This window comes from Sander vitreus, chromosome 12, assembly GCF_031162955.1.
Source record: "Sander vitreus isolate 19-12246 chromosome 12, sanVit1, whole genome shotgun sequence".
NCBI classification, from domain to species: domain Eukaryota; kingdom Metazoa; phylum Chordata; class Actinopteri; order Perciformes; family Percidae; genus Sander; species Sander vitreus.
In genome coordinates this window covers 19,729,585-19,752,952 of record NC_135866.1, presented here as the reverse complement: position 1 = coordinate 19,752,952, position 23,368 = coordinate 19,729,585, and the positions used below count along the sequence as shown (strand labels likewise).

The 23,368-nt window shown below is 38.5% G+C and overlaps 2 protein-coding genes across 3 annotated transcripts in view; one reads left to right on the top strand and one right to left on the bottom strand.

Moving 5' to 3' along the window:
• st6galnac5a (ST6 (alpha-N-acetyl-neuraminyl-2,3-beta-galactosyl-1,3)-N-acetylgalactosaminide alpha-2,6-sialyltransferase 5a) overlaps window positions 1-16,303 on the top strand; it is a 61,034-nt gene extending 44,731 nt beyond the window's left edge. Inside the window, exons 4-5 of one of the 2 annotated variants that reach the window (XM_078264416.1) lie at window positions 2,528-2,635; window positions 12,201-16,303. In XM_078264416.1, coding sequence (XP_078120542.1) covers window positions 2,528-2,635; window positions 12,201-12,459 — 367 coding nt within the window. In that variant the 3' untranslated portion in view covers window positions 12,460-16,303. Of the gene's footprint in view, window positions 1-2,527; window positions 2,636-4,514; window positions 5,768-12,200 lie in introns of those variants that run through there. The other variant, XM_078264417.1, reaches the window with a different exon arrangement.
• A 3,308-nt stretch (window positions 16,304-19,611) lies between these two features.
• The window catches only part of pigk (phosphatidylinositol glycan anchor biosynthesis, class K), a 28,391-nt gene continuing 24,634 nt past the window's right edge, over window positions 19,612-23,368 (bottom strand). Inside the window, exon 11 of the mRNA XM_078264415.1 lies at window positions 19,612-19,882. Within this exon, the coding sequence (XP_078120541.1) occupies window positions 19,766-19,882 (117 nt within the window). The 3' untranslated portion in view covers window positions 19,612-19,765. The remainder of the gene's footprint in view (window positions 19,883-23,368) is intronic.

The window sequence follows — 23,368 nt, the reverse complement described above, 5'->3', positions numbered from 1 at the left end:
TATGGATGGTTGGGGTTCCTGTCAGTTGGTCCACCACTTTGGTCCGGATTGGAAAAGCTCAACAACTACTGAATGGATTGCCATGACATCTGATACAAATATTCATGGTACTAAGAGGATGAATATATTATTACTTTGTTGAGCCCCTGACATTTCATCCACCGCCACCAGCAGGCCAAAGTTTTCACTTATCCAGTGAAATATCTGAACATGTATAATATGGATTAGCACCAAATTGTGTACAGACATGTTTCCAGATGGTGTATCTCATGACTTTTGTTATTCTCTGACTTTTTCTTTAGCGCCACCATGAGGTTGACATTTGTGATGTTGAGTGAAATGTCTCGACAACTGTTGGATTCATGCAAAATACAATAAAATGTAGGCCAATCTTATACTAACATTACAATTGGGCAATCATTTACTGATGGCAGAATGCTACAGGTGGCACTACTACATATTTCATTATTTAATGAGAAAGTTTATTTTATGTAAATGCAATGCTTTAAGTAGAACTCATTTTGTTTTATTATTTGTTTTCTCATAAATGACAATTATAATTATAATAAAGGATGCAGGGGTTACTTATATTCATTGTTTCCAAAGTGCCCATCCTAAAATGCACCTGATAACTGATACATGAAGACATCCACTGGTCAACAATCACAATCCCAGTCAAGATGAGGTTCAGCTGTGCAGCAGGGGAGCATGAAGAGATGCACAGCTCTGCCTGATTCAGCTTAAGGATTCAAATTTATCTCTGCTAAATTGTGTTATATCAGCTCATACTTGAATATTTTTACACCGTGTGTGAGGGAACAGGAACAGTTGTGATGCATCTTTTTCACTGAAACTAATTTATACATTGATTTGATGAATAATGATTGTTCCAAAAGTGCTTTGGTCCACAACAGCTAAACCCCATGCATGACTGTGCTTGGCAGTGATTACAGCTGTGGCTACACGCCAACGAGCCAGAGATCAACACCATGAAGTTTTTGTGTCCCTACTGCTTTGTGAAAACCAGAGCTAGCAGCTCCGACTCACAGACTTTGAGTCTACACTTAGGCAGAGCGGTGCTTTGAGCTAAATGCTAACATCAGCATGCCAACATGCTCAGTTTTAACATGCTGTTTAGCAGGTAATATTTACCATGTTCATCATCATAGTTTAGTCTGTTAGCATGCTAACATTGGCACTAAACTGCTGAGGCTGATGGGTAATGTTATTAGTTCTGCAGGTATTTGGTCAAACAGTGGTCAAAGCGCTGGGAAACAGTTTGGCAGCAAATGAAAGCTCTGAAGATCACAAAAAAAATTTGACTTTATCTTCCAATGGACTTTGAATATTTGTAGTCAAATTTAATGGCAATACATCCAGTAAGTGTCAAGATATTTCACTCCAAACCAAAAATGTGTCACGCTGTGGCGTTAGAGAAAACGTCAGGGGATCGCAAAAGTAATCAGGATTCATCCTCTGAGGATCATGAATGTCCGTACAACATTTAATGGCAATCTGTTTAATAGTTGTAGAGATATTTCAGTCAGCCAAAGTGGCGGACTGGGTGATTTATAATTTCACTGGGGTCATTAACACGGTTTGCAGTCAGTTAATCATCAGGTCGACAAAACACATCCTAAACACGTTGGTATTTCATAAATGTAAGGTAGTTATTTTTATTTTTTTTAAATGACTTTGAAAGATATACCGTTTCTTTATACTGCAGCCTGAATGTAAGAAGCTTAAAGATAAACATTTTAGTGTATTTTATATTTTAGAATGTTCTCTCTCATTGCCGCATATTTCATTAGGGCTTATTCATTAATTTTGCTGTCAAAACCCTAGAATGAGAATATCAAAGTTTTAGTTATTTTTGCTTAGTTTTAAAGTTATTTCCACTTTAAACTGAAGGTATTTGTGGTCCTTTTAGAAGTGGTGTTTGAAATTGTATAACTCTGGAGCCTGTTAAATCTATTCAAAACCAACTAGGGATTCTTAAAAAATATGTTAATCAGTCATGTTTTTCCATCTGACAGCAACCCTATTAAATAAACCACTCTGATGGACATTTAGATTTAGAGATTTACTAATGCAATAAAAATGTATTTCATATTTCTTTCATACCAGCGTATCTCAGGAACCTGTGATTAGTGCTCATTTCTTTGCAGACTTGACTTAAGAAACTGGAGTGTGAAAGCAAGGCAGATGGTTCTGCAGCTGAAGCTTTGTCATTTCAACTACAGTATCTGCACTACATGCACACCAAGACTACTTTCTAATTAAGAGTTTGATTACTTGGCAGGGTTCATTTGTATCAGTCAATATGTAGGATCCATCTGTATTTTAATGAAGCTGCGAGGGAACTTGAAAAATCGACCTCTGGATATAGATAAATCTTTATTCTGCCATAATATGCAGATATCAGATTTTTTGATTGTCTATTCCAGTTGGTTCCAATATGGTACTTGTGATCTCCCATGCATGAAATCCATCTGTCTTCTTTTTCCCCTCCTCCTCTGCTTTGCAGAAGGATATCAAACTCTTGGCTGAGCACCGGCTGGTTCACCATGACCATCGCCCTGGAGCTGTGCGATCGGATCAATGTCTATGGCATGGTTGCCCCTGACTTCTGCAGGTGAGACAATGGAGCTGCATGTAAAACATAATCATCAGCTCACCAACAAGCACCATCACTAAGAGTTTTTAAAGCAAAACTGTATATGAAGTCCCTTCAAGTGTATAGAAATTCATAGCAAAATGTCCACCTGATAATAAAAGATTAAAACAATAAATATATTCATAAAATGTCCAACACGTTCTCACAGCCATCTCGTAAAATATGGACGCTTGGTCAGGTGCCTTTGTCGTTCTTATTAACGCTAAAAGTCTCCTTTAGCGCTTTAAGTAAACACGCTTGGTTGGGACTATTGCCGTCTCTATAGCGCCGTCCCTTTAGCGTTATAAGTAAACGCACTTGGTCGGGACTATTGCCGTCCCTTTTGACGCAGTTATGTTTAGGAAAGGGTTGTGGGTGGGGTTACGGTTCTGTGACAGGCGGGAGGAAAGAAAAAAAACGACTAAAGCAACCCAGGTAACAATTTTTGGTTCCCAGAACGTTCTGGGAACGTTCGTTTTTGGTTGCCATGGAAAGTTTTCCTGGCATTAAGGGAACGTTAGTTTTTGGTTATAGCGACCGTTCTCAGAAGATTCCCAGAACTAACGTTGCAACCTTTAGAGAACGTTGCCCTACCGTTGTAACCTTTAGAGAACGTTCCCCTAACGTTGTAACCTTTAGGGAACGTTCCCCTAACGTTCTCCTACCGTTGTAACCTTTAGTGCACGTTCCCCTAACGTTGCCCTACCGTTGTAACCTTTAGAAAACGTTCCCCTATCATTGTAACCTTTAGAGAACGTTCCCCTAACCCTTAAGTAAGTTTATGGAACGTTCCCCTAACATTATTTTTTACATTCCCCTAACCTTTAAAAAACTTTAACAACCATGGTACCAAAAAATAAAAAATAAATATATATTTATATAAGAATCAGACTCAGTTTTATTGGCCATATAGACACATACTGTACAATAGAGACAACATACATATAGGCACATTAACACAATATATTGTATAAATGTTTAGTGCAAAATGCATATTGGAATGATAAAGTATGTAATGTGTAGGTGAATGGCCAAAGTGGGGATACCCCACTTATCAGCAGTTCAGGAGTGTCATGGCAGTGGGAAAGAAGCTTGTGTCTGGTTGTTTTTGTGTGCAGGGATCTGTAGCGCCTGCCAGAGGGGAGGCAGGAGGATAGCAGCAGTGTAGAAGATGGCCAATAGCTCTTGTGGTAGGCCATGCTTCCGCAGTTGCCGTAGGAAGTACATCCTCTGCTGAGCCTTTTTAAGGATGTTAGACTCCCACTTCAGGTCCTGGGAAATTATGGAGCCCAGAAACTTGAATGAGTCCACCTTTGACACTGGGCTGTTAGTCATATTGTGAGGGGGGAGCACTGTGGGGTCCTCCACGTCTGCTGCAGTCTGCGCGGTGAAGTTTTTCTGGGAGGCCGCTAGAGTAGCAAGTAGAAGCAAAGTTACAAGTCAAATTAAAACCTCTTATCAGCCAAGCTAAGCATAATACTGATGTGAACAATAAAATAACACCTGCCTGTTATAACTCTGCAGATTGTCAGGTCCTGGAAGGCCGCCTTTGTCTTTCTGCCCTGCAGGCTATACGGTTTTACAACGTCATTGGTTGCCACTCGCCGTAGCATGCGACGGATGGCAGTACCTCTGGTCAAACCTCCAAAAGTTGTCAGGAAAAGTTGCTGTAAAACATATAGAAATACAAATTACACATGTAGAACAAAGTGGAGAGCTTGTACAATATCATTTTGTAAGAGAAGTCATTTTGAATTTATGCAATTATATAGTGTTATCTTAGGGCAGGGTAGGGCCACTTAATTACCATTTTGTTCCTCCTCTCTTGTTGACCGAGACTCCTGTCTAACTCCTGCAGCTCAGTGACTGTCGAGCAGGGCGACAGCAACACGTCATCGACTGGAGCAGAGGGAGGTGACTGGGAGCTCCTTAAGAGCATGAGCAGCTCATCCATCTTTTCCTCAAATGTGTCCATCCGCTGTGCCATGCGGGTAATGGATGTCCTCATGGCAATGGAATAATTAATGGTTTTAGTTGTTATGCATAATATACTTTCATATGTGAACAACTTAAGTGAGTCTTCTTGCCTCTCTGTGTGATGAGTCACCTCCCTCTGTGTGATGAGTTCTGCTGTTTAGAACAACAAAAAAGTTAAGTTACTCTCAAGTTCCTTGTCATGAAATTGTATATAAATTGGAAATGGAAATTTCAAAGCCACTGTACCGTGACAAGCAGGAACCCCGCTCTCCTGGGTGAAAGTCCTGTGTTTGACTCATCCACCCCCCCAACCAACCTCCTTATGCGGAAATTCTACCTTACATACTACTCGCTAAATCCTATCTAACTGCTGCTCTCCCCGGTGCATTACACAAACACGCTGAAAGACGCCTTTTTCGTTGCATTAGATGTTGACAGCCACTATCCAAACGTCCTTATTTTACGAGTTCGGAATGAGAACGGGTTGAAATGTCAGTGTGGCTAGAGATGTTTTTGGAATTCTTAAATTGCCTGAATATAATTATTATTATTATTATTTTTTTAAACATGTCAGTAAACGGGCTAACTTTACAAATATTAAAACTTTACACTGACTTTTTTTATATATTTGTGTGCATGTGAGATATGAGAGGGAGAAAATGCAAAGGTCTCACTATGCTTGTATTTACTGTACTATGACATTTTCATGACACTATAACTTTTTATGGCATTTTTATGACACTGACACTTAAATAGGCTATCTTAAATGTAAGCTAGTTTGCCATTACTGACGTGTTTGTCAGATTGACATGGACAAAGAATAGCATGAATGTGTATTATATTATTAGCATGCTAATCGCTAGTAAAGCTAATCGCTAATTAGCCATCATGCTAGGTAAACTTGCAAACTCACCTGGTTTATACTATTTTTAAATGAAATGCCAAATGAATATGTTGATTTAGATAGTTTCACTCCTTATTTAGTGAGTAGTGAGCTAGTTTCTAGTTTTTTTATGTTCTATGAGAAAATACTTTTTTTCTCTCATAAAATGCTTTTTTGCTATCAGTGTGATAACTTTTTCTCTCAAACATTTTTTTTTCTCTCTATGTAATAAAGACACAAATCTAACTCCATATCCTATGACTTTTTTTACTTTTTTCGACATACTATGACTTTTTCGACATACTATACAATGACTTTTTTTCTGACATACTATGCTATGACTTTTTTCGACATACTTATACTATGACTTTTTTCGACATACTATACTATGACTTTTTTACTTTTTCGACATACTACTGTATATTATGACTTTTCATGACTTTTATGACATTTTTCGACATACTACACAATTACATACTATACTATGACATCCTTTTTATGACTTTTGCGACATACTATACTATGACTTTTTTTGACATACCATACTGTGACTTTTTTCTGACATACTATACTATGACTTTTTTTTCGACATACTATACTATGACTTTTTTCTGACATACTATACTATGACTTTTTTCGACTATACTATGACTTTTTTTGACATACTAAACTATGACTTTTTTTCGACATACTATACAATGACTTTTCATGACTTTAACTATACTTCATACTATACTATGGCTTTGTTAAACCTTTTTCAATGGATATGGACCCAATTTTTGACAATACTATACTATGACTTTTTATGATTTTTTTCGACTATACTATGACTTTTTTGACTTTTTTTCGACTATACTATGACTTTTTTCGACATACTATACTATGACTTTTTTGACTTTTTCTGACATTATATTATGACTTTTTATGACTTTTTCGACATACTATACGATGACTCTTTATGACTTTTTTTTGACATACTATGACTTTTTTGACTTTTTTGGACATACTATACTATGACTTTTTTCGACATACTATGCTGTGACTTTTTTCTAACTTTTTTCGACATACTATATTATGACTTTTTTTTTACTTTTTTCGACATACTATGAGTTTTTTTGACATACTATACTTTGACTTTTTTCGACGTACTATACTATGACTTTTTTTCGACGTACTATACTATGACTTTTTTTCGACATACTATACTATGACTTTTTTCGACATACTATGCTGTGACTTTTTTCTAACTTTTTGACATACTATATTATGACTTTTTATGACTTTTTTGAAATTTTTCGACATATTATACAATGACATACTATACCATGACATACTTTTTTTTGACATACTATAGTATGACTTTTTTTCGACATACTATACTATCACTTTTTTCGACTATACTATGACTTTTTTGGACATACTATAATATGACTTTTTAAGGCTTTTGTGACTTTTTTCGACACTATTATATACTATACTAGACTTTTTCAACATAATGTACTATGAGCTTTTTTGGCATACTGTACTAAAGACTTTTTATGACATACTATACTATGATTTCTTTTTTATGGCATCCTCTCTATACCCCATTCTAGGGGTGTCAAAGCACAACAATAGAAAGGAAGTGGAGAGATGGACGCAAACTCAAAAAATGAAATGGTATATACAATTAGCTTAGCTAATTAGCTACATGAAGTGTTCTTTATATGCACAAAGTATTTATAGTTCATTAGGAGTCAAGTTAACGTTGGAGCTAAGTTAACTAGCTAAGAAAAGCACCGGACTGAAGAAAGCCACAGCTGTCAACAGGCTACCAATCAAAGCTTACTCTACACACAATTGTTATAGCACTAGCAGTATGAGATGTTATACCAGAATTGATACCAGAATTGAATACTTCACTTGCACATACAATACATATATACTGGTACTAAACACTTGCACATACATATATTCTGCACTTGGACATACAGTACATATATATAATGGTACTTAATCACTTGCACATACTGATAGGCTGGAAAGGGCACCTGTCAGAGCACAGACTCTCAAAGGAGAAGAGAGCTCTCACATTATTTAGTAGGGGTGGTACGGTTCATGAAAAAACATCTGAACCGCTCGGTTCGCTTGTCTCGGTTCAGAGCGCGTGTGTGTCGCACAGTTCGTCAGTACACTGTTAATGTGCACTAACCACTTACTGCCGTAGTGCCCACTTTCGACACCTATGTTAAAACACTTACTGGAAACGACGAGGGGGATGAGCGTGACAAACGCAACACATGGCAGCTGATTGGATGAACGCGTCACGTGGTTCTTGCTGCTCCCGAATTTCAAAACAGACTCTAATGGCATCTCGTTCTGAATACGATCTCGTATTTTACGAAAATAGTTCACCGAAAAGTGTTTCTGAAAAACATTTTAAGCGAGAAATAGGCCATACAGTTGCTGAATCTGTTTGCTTTTTTGATCGACAAAGGTCAGTTTAAAAGATTTTCGTCAGATTTTGAGAGGCGCCGCCAACCGCTCCTCAGGTGGAGTGCGGAGTGCTGCTGCTGCAGGTCACGTCACATGCAGAAATCGTAAGTGGGAGAGATAAGGAAGGCTGCCCGGAGTTGGAGGATGCGCCAGCGTCGTATATAGTCTGGTGTGTGGGAACATTTTGGATTTCATGTTACCTATGATGACAGCGGAAATAAAACAATAGATAGAACTGCCACTGTGTGCATGTATTGTGCAACATGCATTCAATAAGCTAATTTTAGCTATATATCATATGCTGAAGTATATTTCTGGAGTGTTGAAGATTAAAAGAAAAAATAACAAGAACCATACAGAACCGAAAACCGTGACCCTAAAACCATGATACGAACCGAACCGTGGATTTTGTGAACCGTACCACCCCTATTATTTAGGCACACACAAAATATACAATGTAAATATGTCTGTGACTGTAACACTATACTATGATTTTTTTTATGACATTTTTGTAATACTATAAACTTATGGTTCCTGCATATACCCTGTTCCCTCTTTAGCCCCCTTTTGAAGGGAGATTCCGATCACTTGGTCTAATTCCCTGCTACACTACTTAAGCTATGGACAATCAAACCCTCTCCTTTTGTTTCCCCTGGCTTCATCCACCTTTTTTTGTTTGGTTATATTTGTCTTGTATGTCACACCATACAACCCATTTTTCCACTCATTCATCCTCTGCAGACAGAGTCAAAAACAACATCCAATCCAGTGGGTTGATTATCGGCTACTGAGGGCTGTAGAGGATACACAAGTTGTATTCCCAAAATTTTAAGCAAAAGAAAGCTTTATTTGTGGTATGAATTTGAGATAAGACCGGAATTGTTCATCCTTTATGACATGTTCTGGATTATTCAGTATGGAGATACAGACACAGTTACAAAGTGTTTATTAACCATTAACAAGGTATTATAATCATCAGTTGCAACTTTATAGCCATCCAAATAATGTTTATTGGCGTGTCTTTCTAAAGGTTTCTTAAAGGTTTACAAATAATTTGGTAATCATTAACAAATACTTTAATATACAAAACGTTGTGCAACAATACACATTTTTAATTTAATTGTTTAACCGTAAAATAACTATTAACTTAAGTTTAATTAACAATCAATTTACCATTTATCAGTGATGGTTATTATAAAGTGTTAAACTGTAAATCAAATTTGATCAACCCAACCCACCAAAAACCTGTTGAAGCAGGTTATTTTAGTTTTTAGGTGTTAAAATCTTTATAAATAATACCTAAATGTTTTTTAACTTAAATGGTTGCTTTATAAGTAACTAATATTACATGTTATAGAGAAACACTCAAGATTTGAACCAAGTTTTTTACATGAAGTAGATGTTACTTAACCAATTTAAGCAGCATTTAATAGTTGGAAAAAATTATGTAAAATTTTGAGATGCAGTTATAACTAAAATAAAGTTTCCCTAAATGTCCTCATTATTAGTAGAGACTTTTTGGTTGACATTGATAATGAAACTTACGGAAATACAGTATTCACCAAATTAACAAATGACAAAATGTCCAAAATAACAGATGAATACAGCAAGTACTTTGTCACAAAACAATTATACAGCTGCCATGGCGACAGAGTATTTGTTATGACTGAGACAGAACGGACCCAAATGCAAGGCTTCACAAAACAAGGTTTTATTGGAACGATGTTCAAAGGGAAGAAGTGGGGAGGCGGAAGCCAGGAGCAGGTACCATCACAGTATTTGGCAAATAGACAAAAAGGATTTTGTTTTTAGCAGCGTTCACTTTCCATACATCTCAGAATAAAATATTATTTCCCTCTATATTCACTAAGCAGTTTACAACACCGTGGCCATGATGCTGGTTCCAAGCAGCATAAATGCAAAGAACTATGGGATACATAGTCAGATCTGACTCTGTCTTGCTCATATAGCAACTAACTCATCCAGCCTCTCATTAGCAGAGTTTATTGGTTTGAAATCACAGCTCATGTCTCTTCCGTCTCAGCCAACGCTTTAACTGGGGGATTTTATTGGACAAGGAACAAATCTTATTAGATTTCTTAATAAAAAAAATACAAACTGTAAAATGCTCGATATATCTTTGTTCCTGGTTCTGATTGATTTTTTATTTTGGATTTAGGCACAAATTCAATCTTGATGATAATGAGGGAAGTGCAGCATTATTTCTTTGAACAAATTGTTGGCTTTGACAACCCTTTTAGTTGTCACAACGAGTGAAGTCAGTAGATTTTACTGGATGTGATCCAACTGAGAATTCAAAAAACATGTTTCTCTAATGTCAAGTCAAATATGTTTTATGGACATGAAGGGTAGACGTTTATGAAGCCAAAGCATTCATGAATAAATAACCAATACACCCAAACATCTTAATACAGTGTGAGTGTTTTTCGATGCCCTCCTCTTTTCTCTTTCTTTTTTATTCACTTACTGAAATTGTGAAGTTTTTAAGTACCCTGTGCGCTGCCCTCTTTAATTCCTCAGACATCCAACGAACATCTTCTTTACTGGCATTCCTGAACAGCGATGTTATTTTGCGGGACAGTGGGGACTCACCAGGAGGTGTGGATGTAGCCATGGCTGTAGCACTAGCTTAGCAGTGTTTAGCTCCGCTTGGCTAGGGCTAATGCAGTCTTTCTGATACCTTAAAGTAACTTAAAATCCAATCGTCCGATGACTGAAATACCTTATCTTTGTTTGTGTTGCTTGAAATGACGGATGAACACTGCGTTTTTCGGCACAACTTGAGGTACAGATTTAGTTGTGATTCTACAGTAAAAAATAAAGGCTTTTAAACCAAATATTACTAACAGAAAAATGTTTCAGGAGTAATGTGACCCGAACTGGGGAGTATTTAACGACACTGGCAGCCAAGGTGACATTGTTTACTGCTGTTAGCATGTAATTACATGGGACAATGTTAACACTGCAGTAGCGTAGTAAAAAAAAAAAAGAAAACAGTGGTGATGTGCATCTTTTTCCAGTTTAAGCTTATTTTTATAGGCATTTTTGCTTTTTATTTCACCGTGCAGAGAGACTAGGGAATGACAAAAAACTGTGTGCCATGGACTTTAGACTGCTGAGCAATTTCAGTTTCACCAAAATCAGGTTTTGTGCATGACATTGGGACAAAGAAACAAAAAGAATATATTGCCATATGAGCCAGTCAGTTTTATTTTAAAAAACAGCACAACATGGTGGAGGCTCAGTGTTTCCCAAACCTTCAAGAAAACATGATGATGAAAGTCTCTGAAGAATAGACTAAATAAACAGAACAAGCATTTTGAAAGAAACAAAAGATGAGCCAAAAATATCCTTTGCTGGGCTTAACACTCTTTAATCACTTGCTGTTGAAGCATTATGAGAGAAGCGAACATACAATATTATTCTCTTGATGGCTAGATTCATTTTGTTTTTGCTACAAGATAATATTAAAAACTTAATGCAGTCCAAAATATGGTATGGTAATTAATATATGAAGATAAATGACTCCATTGACATCTTGACTGGGACAGTATGTATTACCTTTGACAGACAGATGAGGGTAGTGTGTGAGCGATGCATCTGCTGGTCTGAAAAAGATTAACTGAATCAACATTAACAAAATTCAAGGACATAAACTGAGTAAAATAAAAAAATGTAGGTTGTTTTGACACAATAAAAGCATACCAATACAGGGGGGAGGCTGGCGAGGAGGACGGGGGTGTTACATTTCTGAAAGCAGGCAACAGCGAGGATGCACAGCTCAGTGTTCTTTTGTGTTACTATTTATTTATATGGACCATTTATTGTGAAAGAGAGCATACACGATTAGATGATGTACTGTGTGGAACATGTGACTATAGAATGGCGTTCGTCGGGTCTACCTGAACTATTCCGAGGCTCCATTTTTAGAACTTTAATTAGTCATGCTCAAACTTTTCTTCATTTGTTTTTTTATTCAGTGTTGAGGTGCAGGTGGCATTTAAAAGTTATTTAAATGGGCTAAATTTGGTTGTGTAATCCATGCAAAGACAAATGACAAATGAATGCAGATCAGTCCCCCTCCATCCCCACGAAATGAAAAACACTCTGTGGTGTCACATGAAACTTAAGTCACCCATGAAGCGTTTTTAAATGTCAACCATCTCTCCTTTCTCACTACTACTGCAGGGAGCCTCAGCATCACTCAGTCCCTTACCACTACTACGAGCCACGTGGTCCAGATGAGTGTGCCATGTACATTTCTCATGAGCGTGGGCGGCGGGGAAGCCACCACCGCTTCATCACAGAGAAGCGGGTCTTCGCTAAATGGGCACGGACTTTTGACATCCACTTCTACCAGCCGGACTGGAGCCCTCCACCTCTCCCAGCCAACCAGACGCTGGAGGGGACGGTCACAGCGGCGCCCCTGGTACCCCAGAAGACGTGACCTGTGTTGGGGTGAAGAAAATGCTTTAGAGATTCATCTAAGAAAGAGTGAGGATGGGAGACATTTGCACTAAGGACTGCTGGACCCCTAACAGAAGAATCAAATGTGTAGTAGGCAAGAAAAATAGTTACCTATAAACTGTGAGTCTTGTTGATCCTGCTGGACATTTGTTATGAACATTTCTCTAGCTTCACCACTGCTTCTCCAGCAGTGTGTTCTGTTTACTGATGTGAACCAGATCAAACTATGTACATCCCTTGTACAACTTGTAAAGTGAGTTTATACAAGGAGGCAACATCATTACACACTCCACCCGCAATGCATGCATGCTGTGTCTTACTGTGGATTCTTCGTGTGTGTGTGTGTGTGTGTGTGTTTACCTGAGGGATCACAGAGGATACAAACATTGAGTTTGGGCTCTCCGCAAAGCTTCTGCTGAATGAAGGATCTATGCAGGATTCACCACTTACAGTTCACTGAAAAAAAACTACCATTACAATGCCCGTAATCTAACAGTGTATTGGCTATTTGAAGTGTGAATCATCACTGTTCAGATTCATATTCGTCTTGAGGAGGTCAAGTTGGATGAGCTTCTTAAGACCCCTGTCTCGTGCAACAAAGGCCTCAAACACCTTTTAAAAGCCGATATGAATCACTTCCCTGACTTTCAGATATGTGCACTGTAAGCTCACCCGAGTCAAACTTTGCAATGCAGCACTTCCTGGCTGAGTGACAAGTGTGTAACATTAACTGAGAGGTTTTATCTAATGCGTGAGCGCCGCCTCGGCCCGTACGCATGTATCAAAAGGCTTTGTTGGCTCCTGTCACCACTTAATAGCGCGATTTATATAGCTACAAGCCGGATTTCCATGTAAATGCACAGCCATGTCACACAAGACAAGTGGGAGATTAAAATCGAAAGCAGGGATGCAGCAGCGCCATCCATCCTACTATACAGTATATATCTGCTGCCTGAGTCGCCTCGTAGAAGAATTACACCGTTTTTCTGTTAAACTGATGAGTATGTGATCTGTCAGTCTTTTCCTCTCTCGTTCTGGATTGTGTTTTATGTACACTCTCCTCTCATTTAATGGAGTATATGCTGCTTGTAGACTGCCCCTTCCTCTCTTTGAGATCCTCTATTTTCCCCTCTTCCCTCCTCTGTGAAGAAGAATGGGTGTTGGTCTGGAGAAAGTGATGAGACGTGGTTATCTTAATGATACATCCTGGTGCTAAGTCCCTATTGATTTTACCCTCATCTCTGTAATGTGAGTAATAAGAGGAGGGATGATGTTGGTCAGATACATAGGTGCTCACACAAGGACGTGTTTCACAACACGTTTCCTTGGCGACGAGGACGTGATTACTTTTCATACATCACAAACAGCTGCAGGGGTGCTGCTGCTGTACTGAGAGTCCTGCTGCAAACTTTGTGCTGTAGCAAAGACTAATATATGAGTTGTTTTCGAGAGACTTATCAGCGAATGGCTGTGCACAACGGTCTGTATTAGTAAAGTGATAAGCACTTGAATATTTTTTGGTTTTTGCCTAATTAACTCACAGTATGTCATTTGGGGCTGCGACTATTTTCGTTTTAGATTGTTTGGTCTACATATTTCTCTATTATTTGACTTTTTGTCAGATAATAGCGAAATATGTACATCACAAGTTCTCAGAGCCCAAGGTGACATTTTTAGATTGCTTGTTTGATACATAACAGTCCAAAACCTAAAGCTATTCAGTTGGTATTATATAGAACAGAAAAACAGCAATTTCTCACATTTGACAAGGTGAAACCAGTGGAATATGTGAATTGTCCACTTCATGAAGAAGCCATACCTAGAGATTGGCATGGGGTACTTTCCATAAGATCATCTCTCAATGCAATCAAACCAGCTATTAGGCTAACTGAAATACAACCATGCCAGTCTCTAGGTATGGTGAAGGGTATGTGATGATGTGGGGCTATTTTAATTCCAAAGACCAAGGGAACTTTATCAAGATGCATAGTATCCTGGATCCATGAAATAACTGGCCTGTAAAAATAAAAATTTGCCTGCCTCTATGGGAATTTAACATAGGGGTGTACTGACTTATGCCCCCTGTATTTTAAGGAAGAACATTTATTTATTTACGATACATTATTCATTCACAAAGAAAATTGGTGTCCTTAAAGGTTGGATTTTTCCTATTTTCTTTTAATTAAGGCATTAAGATAAATTTTTTTATTCCTCTTTTTAGTCAACTTTAGCATGGGCTCATAAACGTATGAGCACCACTGTAGAAAGACTGAGGACAGCAATAAAATTGGATTACGTCTGACTCCAAATTTATTTAACAGCTCAATCAAGTCAAATCAATAGATCTCCACTGCCATCCAGAATGCTAAAGCAGAGACAGTGAGGCGTTTGAGCCCTGAGCTCAGTGTTGGACAGAGTTAGGGCTGGAAATCTAAGGCAAAGAGCTTCTGATTTAAAGCTGCATTCACAAGGCAGATGTGAAGACCTAACATTTTGTTATATTCATTTTTTTATTGGCCAGCAATGTCTGGCAATAACCACATGTGAAATGGAATCAGAGGAAAAAAGACGTCTGAAATTAAATTCAGGCTAAGAGAGGAGCTGTGACACATCAATCACGTTGTTAGGACCAATCCTCCATCTATCACAGGCAACATCTACTACATACACTATATCTACAGTAGATAGTGTACGACAGAAACCAAGCTGCAGGTTATGTGGTGGAAAGAACTTAGTGCTTCAACAGACTTTCAGTGAGAAGCAAAGACGTTGTTGACATTGACGTTTTCAGTGTTAATGGCGCTTTTGTGAGAGAAATTACAGAAAACATCTCATCATATATGCATTACCCCAAAAATCCCAAATAGCTCATGAAATAAGAATAGTAATCCCACATTTTTCATTTATGCATTAAAATTAATTAGGCTATAATTAGTTATTCTCAGACAGGTGTGTGTGTGTGTGTGTGTGTGTGTGTGTGTGTGTGTGTGTGTGTGTGTGTCAAGCGTCTGGAATAATTTCAAAATCTTCGAAAATGCCCCCATTTTTCGAGAGCCAGATATGCCAAAGGAAACGCCTGAAAACTAACAGCTTAGCCTTGATAAAGTATGATTGCCTGGCCTGTTAAATTACATTATATATAATTTTAGAGATGTTCCGATACCGATACCAGTATCGGTATTGGCTCCGATACTGCCTAAAACGCTGGGTATCGGGAAGTACTGGAGTTTATGCACCGATCCGATACCACGTAATAAAGCCCTAAAGAAAAAATACGTTAAAAGTAGTTTATTTATGTTCTTTTTCCGTTATAACTGACTGTCAAACTGGATAATAAAAGAAAGTTCTGTGGCATTCATGTTTCATAAAGAGTTTAACCTGAGCCAGACCGACAACAAAGATAGAAATAATATCACATCCATACAGGGATAGTAGTATACAGTTCTTAAAACATAATAAAATATATGACACACTAGTATCGGATCGGTACTCGGTATCGGCAGATACGCAAGTTCAGGTATCGGAATCGGTATCGGGAAGCAAAAAATGGTATCGGACCATCTCTATATAATTTATTTGATGTGATTATCCAATCCATACTGTTTTTCATAAACGTCTCTGTTGTTTGTTAGCAGCTGCAGAGTGCAGAGTGGCTGGCTAACCTGCCTGCCAGAAAACAGAAGTTAACTAAACTAAAATAGTTTTCATGCCGGCTCCATGGGAAGAAATCAACAGAAGAAATCCTCGCTCACCCGCCTCTATTTTTTTGTAGTTGCCCAGGATGGAAATGTATCATTCCACTTAATAAAATACTTTTATCAGTCCTCCTGCATTCAGCAATTTCTATATGTAACAATAACGGTAAACATATTAGAAATACAATTTGAATATTACCTCCGTATGTGTGTGTTGTAGCCCCCCCAGACATGAAGATAAAACATGGAGGATTTGTGGAGGATGGGAGGTCAGTGATTCACCTTCACCCTCCACTGACAGCAGCTGCCATTTTTACTTTATAATCTCTCTCTTCCTGTCTGATTGTGACATCAGGCTGTGTCACACTGAAATAATTATGAAAGACAGGCAGTGTTACAAGGCCATTACTCCCCAAAGCTCCTAATAGATCCCTGACTGTCATCATGACTGAGTGTTGGAGCATTGTTTTGTATTTGAAAATAGAACTGAGGCATAAACTGAAGGTAAAGCACCTATATCAAGGTAGCATTATAAGACGATGAAGGGAAAACAAGTATTCAGCAGAGGGTCATTAGCACTTAAATTATTAGACAGCTGAGCCAGGTCAATAAAATGTACTTGATATAAATTTAGATTGATTTCTCATTGTAAAGTATAATATCAAAAACTATGAACAGGGCTGAAAAATAATGCTGTTCTCTTTATCCTCTTTTAATACACATACAAATTACACGATACTAGGGCTGCAGCTAACAATTATTTTAATTATCAGTTCTTTTGCTCAATTGTTTGTTTGGTCTATGAACATGGTTTCTGCAGGGTTAGGTCTTACATTGCCAGACCTAGCTCCACAGCGCTGCAAAGTACTGCAGGGTTAACCAATCGAATGTAACACCCGTTTCACAGATATACAAGCCAAAGTATGATGGAAAACCAGCAGGTTTTGGCCCATTATTTATTATATGGGGTTTTGCATCTCAACCTGGAAAAGGGACAAAAAAGGGTTAGATGAATTAAAAAGGATGAATTGGTAAAGACCATTTGATTCTTCTCTAAAATTGCCTGTTGTCCATTATGATGGGATCTAACCATAACCATCATTTACTATGATTAGAATACATGTTGGTATCAGTTGATTCTTCTTTGCTTTCTTGGTTGATACTTGGTGTAAAATCAACTTTGCATAAATAAATAATACATTCAAACAATGCAATCTGGAGAAGAGACAGAAAGCTTTCGGTCTAAGCAACCATCATTAAAATGCAACCCTCTTTAACTCTTTATTTTAGTTTTCTTAAAGTTTAAGAAAAGGCACTCAAAAAAATAAATTAGGGTCACTGAGCTTGCCTCAGTCCAGACCTTTTAATCTGCCCATTTCACAGAGTTGACAGTCTTGACAGTGTATCGAGTTGACAGTTCTGTCTATCACGCAACCACTGAGCATAATTTATGCCACAGCTATTGTTGCAGATGAGAATGAAAATCTGTGACTGCTAAAATTACTATCATTCTTAGGAATGATTGACATTACAAAGGCTCACTGACAGTCAAGCAGTTGGAAATCCAGAGTTTCCATGGATACTGGACAACACATCAGGCACAAACGTCTACAAACAGCATGTGTGTGTGTGTGTGTGTGTAAATCATTAAATTTAGCAGACTGCCACATGGGGCTAATGTTGTTGTTCCACTTCTAAAGATGACAAGCATATGTCTGTGTGCTCACTGGTGAATACCGACGTCGTTTGAACAACCTGTGTGACATATTCAGAGCACCCTGCCTGACTCTTCAGCCTTAAATCTTTCTGCCTCTTTGGAGATGGCTGCTCTGCATAGGGAAACCATAGTGACAGAGGAGATGGGAGAGTACATCACCATGCTGAAAGGCAGAGTATATTCAATTCCATCTATGAGCGCTGAACGAGAGGCACAGAGGAGATGGAGTCAATTTTAAAGTGGGCTTAAGAACAAACAAATCCATCTGAGATAGGTTGACTTAATTTTTTTTATTGTAGTATCTGCTGCCTGCCTAGTATACACTGATTGTTTATGGAGGCCATCCAATGGCTGCTCTGTCTTTTGAAATATAAGCCTCTCTGGATTGTTTGAAACGTTTCCAGTAAGGCAACAACAGAGCAGGTGTGTAAGTAAACTCAAGCGGCATCAATTTCAAGGATGTCTTTGTTTTATAAAATAAGCTTAGACTGAGCTCTGCCAGACGTACCTTCAAAGGTCTGTAACAGTAAAAGCAGTTATTGTGTTTTTATACAGTATTAGAGTAATTAAGGAAGGAAAAAATAAATAAAAATTCAGTCAAATACATTAATTTGATTCATTTGTGTTTCATCTTTAATCAGGGTATCAAAATATTTCCAATTAAGGAAAACAAATGAGCTTGCTCTCTTTGAAAGGGGACCAGGAGGAATGAGATTACAGAAAATAAGAAACAGGGAGGGAAAAGGATGAAGAAATAAGCGTTGCATAAATAATGTATAAGAAAAGGTACTTGGTGGCTGACGCAGCAGCTGCCTTCTGATACATATGGTTTCATTTCCAACTCCATCTATTTTCCACTTCAGCCGCGAGAGTTGGCAGCGGGCACCCGATGGGTGGGTCCTCGCTCCAAGGAGCAAAGATAAACTACCTCAGGTTCGATCCATATGCTTATAGCATCAGTCACTCCCCCCAACAATGAGCTCAATGCAGAGTGGTTACACATGCAGAGAAAAGGAGAGGGGGAAAACACGTCCCAGCACAGAGGAGATTCATTTGGGACGGCCAGCGGCTTACTAGGTTATCAGTCACTTATCGCTGCTTTAGCGCAAGACGTGAAATTGCCGGGGAAATAGCTGTCCATCACCCAGAATACAATCAGTGGAGTACACGGCTGGGGAGCTAATGGATGTTTCCATGGGGAGGGCAATTTGGTGAATGGGAAAGTGGATGGGTCCATCATGCGAGATGGGATTAGGTGTGATTGTTATCCTTCATAAGCGTGATATGACAGTCAAGGGGTGTAGTGTATATGGACAAGGGAGACATTAAATAGTAATCTCTTCACAGCCAATCACCCCGCTCCTTTTTCTGACCGAGCAGACGTTCTGAGTAGCACTTAAACAGAAAGGCTGCTGCCGAAATATGCAGAGTAGCACGCTCTCAAAAATAAATGTAATTCTTATCTACGGACTCAGTTAAGTGCATTTTAACCAAATCATTAAATCACAATTATGGAATGCCTTGACAAAACAGAACGTTTGACACAAAATAAATAAATAAGAGTCCTTGTCAAAAAGAAAACATAAAACAGTTAAAAATGGCCATACTGCCAGTGGTTGAGACAAGGCTTTGCATATCAGATACATGACTTTCAAGTATTTGTCCCTTCTCCCTTGTTACATCTAAAATAATTTCATTAGTAGAGAGCAATCATCCAAAAAAAAAGGCACCAATTGCATCACACAGTTCCTGGCTAAGAAAGCGCAAAAATAAGCCTGTCATCAAGCACACCTTTCCTCTAATATCCCTTCAGTAAACGCTCCTGATCTGCAGCTTTATGTCCTAAAATATCCAGCAGCGTAAACGCTGAGGCCTCAGAAGATGTGTTTGAGGTGCTTGATGCCATACGTCTTGAAAAACACCAGGAGGATTAGAGTCCACAGGCCCAGGATGAAGCCATCAGGAGGATGCCAGTCTTTCTGCTTTGGTTTCTGAGGGTAGGGGGTGAGGTAGGGCAGGAAAGAAGAGAGGTGCAGGGGGGGAAATTGCAGGTTAGCAGTAGTGTGTATATTTCTCCTGTTGAGGCCACCACTGATTGTTCTGTCATTCACACAGGCAGGCAGGCGCAGAGTCACATATACACTCGCTTTATCTCTTCACACACTTTATGTACACTATCTGCTGTCTCACACACACAAACACAAAGAGCGGGTGGTAAAGCTCATCAATACACCTCCCCTGTCTTGTGTTTGTCCCATTCACTGCCACATCATCACTTTGTGTATGATTATACTTTTAAATCTCCCCTGTATTTACCATGCATCTCACAAGGAGCACATTTATATGCTAATGCGGTGGCAATATTCTGCGAAGAGATGAGATTTAACCTCTAAAAAATCTTCCTAACTCCTCCGTTGGCGACAAAGCTATAGATAGGCTGTGAGGACACACTTAAGAGATTTCGGTTATCCCTCGCTATACATGCTGCTATTATCCAGTCAAGAAATCACCAGTCAGAAAAGGCATCCCCCAAAGCCAAAACCCCGAGACTTTGCAAAGAGGATGAACACACAGCATGCACTCCAACTCTGCCTGAGTCACAAACTGTAAACACAACATACAGTACTAAAGCTGCTGCATAAATACTTGGCTGAGCAGTACTACAGTACCTATTGTACATTTACACCTTCTGAAGCGCACATGCACACACAGTTTATTAGTTTGTGTTTTTTTTTTAAGTACATAATTACATATGCATTACCTAAAATAAGGAATAGTAAGCCAATATTATTCATTATGCATCAACATTAATAATCTAGTTAATATTCTCAGACGCGTTGCGCCGTATATTGTGTGTGTGCCAGTTTGCGTGTGCATGTGTGTTCGGTACTGTAACGGAGTGAAGGACAGACAGAATATAGTTCGGATTCTTGCACGCTTGCTTTTTGTGGTTAACTTCCAAAAATATTTAGGCTCTCACACCTCCCCCCCATCGAAGCTTCAAAAATATTCAAATATTTCTCACTAAAACTTCAAATTCCCAAAAATGGTATTCGGATCAGTTAGTTAGATCAGATGTTAAACATGAGCAGCGTCTGATATACCACCCACTAAGTGCCAAATGCCAGTAAAATGTGTCTTTGGCACCTGAAATCTACAAGACTGGCTGAGACTGTAACGTTTGAACACCTCAGTCATATTCAGTTTTTCCTTTTTCTTGAACTCTCCTCCTGCTGATCATCAGCCAATCAAAGCAAAAACAATGGCTCTGTCTCAAACAGGCTTCCTAATGGGTGACTGTAATGCTCCTGCTACACAAAGCAGCATTATTTTAGCTTGTGGAGAGGGTACTATAATGAACTTGACCCACTGCATAATACAGCGAGTCTTAAATAACACACTGCACCTGATTCTATTCATGAAAAAGTGTTTACAACAGGCATGATGACATGTTTCTTAGAATAATGAATATTAACTACTTTGGCTGGTGAAAATTATTGTAATTTCCTAGTAGTTTAACAGCTCTTGGTAAGTGAGGTGAAAAGTTAATTTCAGTAACTGTGTCTGGCTGTGTACGCTGGCCCTGTCAAGGCGGTCTTTTCAATACAAAATTCAGGTTTACGTAACAACGCTGCCAATTTCTAATGTAGAAAGACTGAGGACAGCAGTAAAATTGGATTACGTCTGACTCCAAATTTATTTAACAGCTCAATCAAGTCAAATCAATAGATCTCCACTGCCATCCAGAATGCTAAAGCAGAGACAGTGAGGCGTTTGAGCCCTGAGCTCAGTGTTGGACAGAGTTAGGGCTGGAAATTTAAGGCAAAGAGCTTCTGATTTAAAGCTGCATTCACAAGGCAGATGTGAAGACCTAACATTTTGTTATATTCATTTTTTTATTGGCCAGCAATGTCTGGCAATAACCACATGTGAAATGGAATCAGAGGAAAAAAGACGTCTGAAATTAAATTCAGGCTAAGAGAGGAGCTGTGACACATCAATCACGTTGTTAGGACCAATCCTCCATCTATCACAGGCAACATCTACTACATACACTATATCTACAGTAGATAGTGTACGACAGAAACCAAGCTGCAGGTTATGTGGTGGAAAGAACTTAGTGCTTCAACAGACTTTCAGTGAGCAGCAAAGACGTTGTTGACATTGACGTTGTTTTCAGTGTTAATGGCGCTTTTGTGAGAGAAATTACAGAAAACATCTCATCATATATGCATTACTCCAAAAATCCCAAATAGCTCATGAAATAAGAATAGTAATCCCACATTTTTCATTTATGCATTAAAATTAATTAGGCTATAATTAGTTATTCTCAGACAGGTGTGTGTGTGTGTGTGTGTGTGTGTGTGTGTGTGTGTGTGTGTGTGTGTGTGTGTGTCAAGCGTCTGGAATAATTTCAAAATCTTCGAAAATGCCCCCATTTTTCGAGAAGAGAGAAGCAAAGACATAAAGGTCAAACTATAAAGAGTTGTTTTTAGCGTCTGATGGCGCTTTTGTGAGAGAAATTACAGAAAACATCTCAGACGACAGACACATTTTGGTCTCGTCTGACATCATAATAGCAAAGTCAAAGAGGTTGTTTAGTCAAAGAAAATTCACTTCTTACAATGAATGATGGAAGCCAACACAATACTTTCCGCCAAAGCTAGAACATTTTTGGTAATTCCACGTGAAATTTCAAATCTGATTAAACCACACTTACACAGTGCCAATAAAGCAGATTAGCAGTGTTAATGATCTCGTAATGATAACGAGGGAACGCTTCAGGCCAATGAATCAACTCGGTGGGTATTATATTATGGCTTATGCTTTTAGTTTCTGCCGTTTTACATCTACAGATTTATAAATACTCAATACTAACGCTTTTTTCCAATACACCACATCTACAATTATCAGAAATACATTATTTATTGCGTCTGCAGAGCAGCCGCAGGCGCCCTACACTCAACTTCTATAACAGCCTACATTAGTCTACTTACAAGGCTCACGCTTTAATGTCAAAACAATACATTTCTATATAGTTAGAGAAATAAAAATAGTTCAGTAATAAAATCCGAGCACACCACGGATCATCTCTCCTGCTGCCGACAGGCCTGTGAGTCGAAAAGAGTCAATCACACAGCACGGGAGTAGAAGAGGTTTTATCAGCGTCTGGTTCAAAAGTACTTTAGCCGACTTTGCTATGAACAAACTAAAACGAGTCACTGTAAAACAGACTCAGTTTCGAACGCTGGTTGATTTTGACCCGTCTGTTGTCGTTTAGCAGGAACTCCCTAAATACCAATAAAATCTGACAGCATGTCTGGGTTGTCGTCCTCCAAGTTTTACAATCAAACGGACACAGAGCTATGACAACAGGGATCTGTCCCACTGAGATGTTAAGATTAATTCAAACAGCACAAATCTGGTCCAAGTCATGTATTCAATCAACACCGTCTCACGGTAGTTCGTGAAATGGT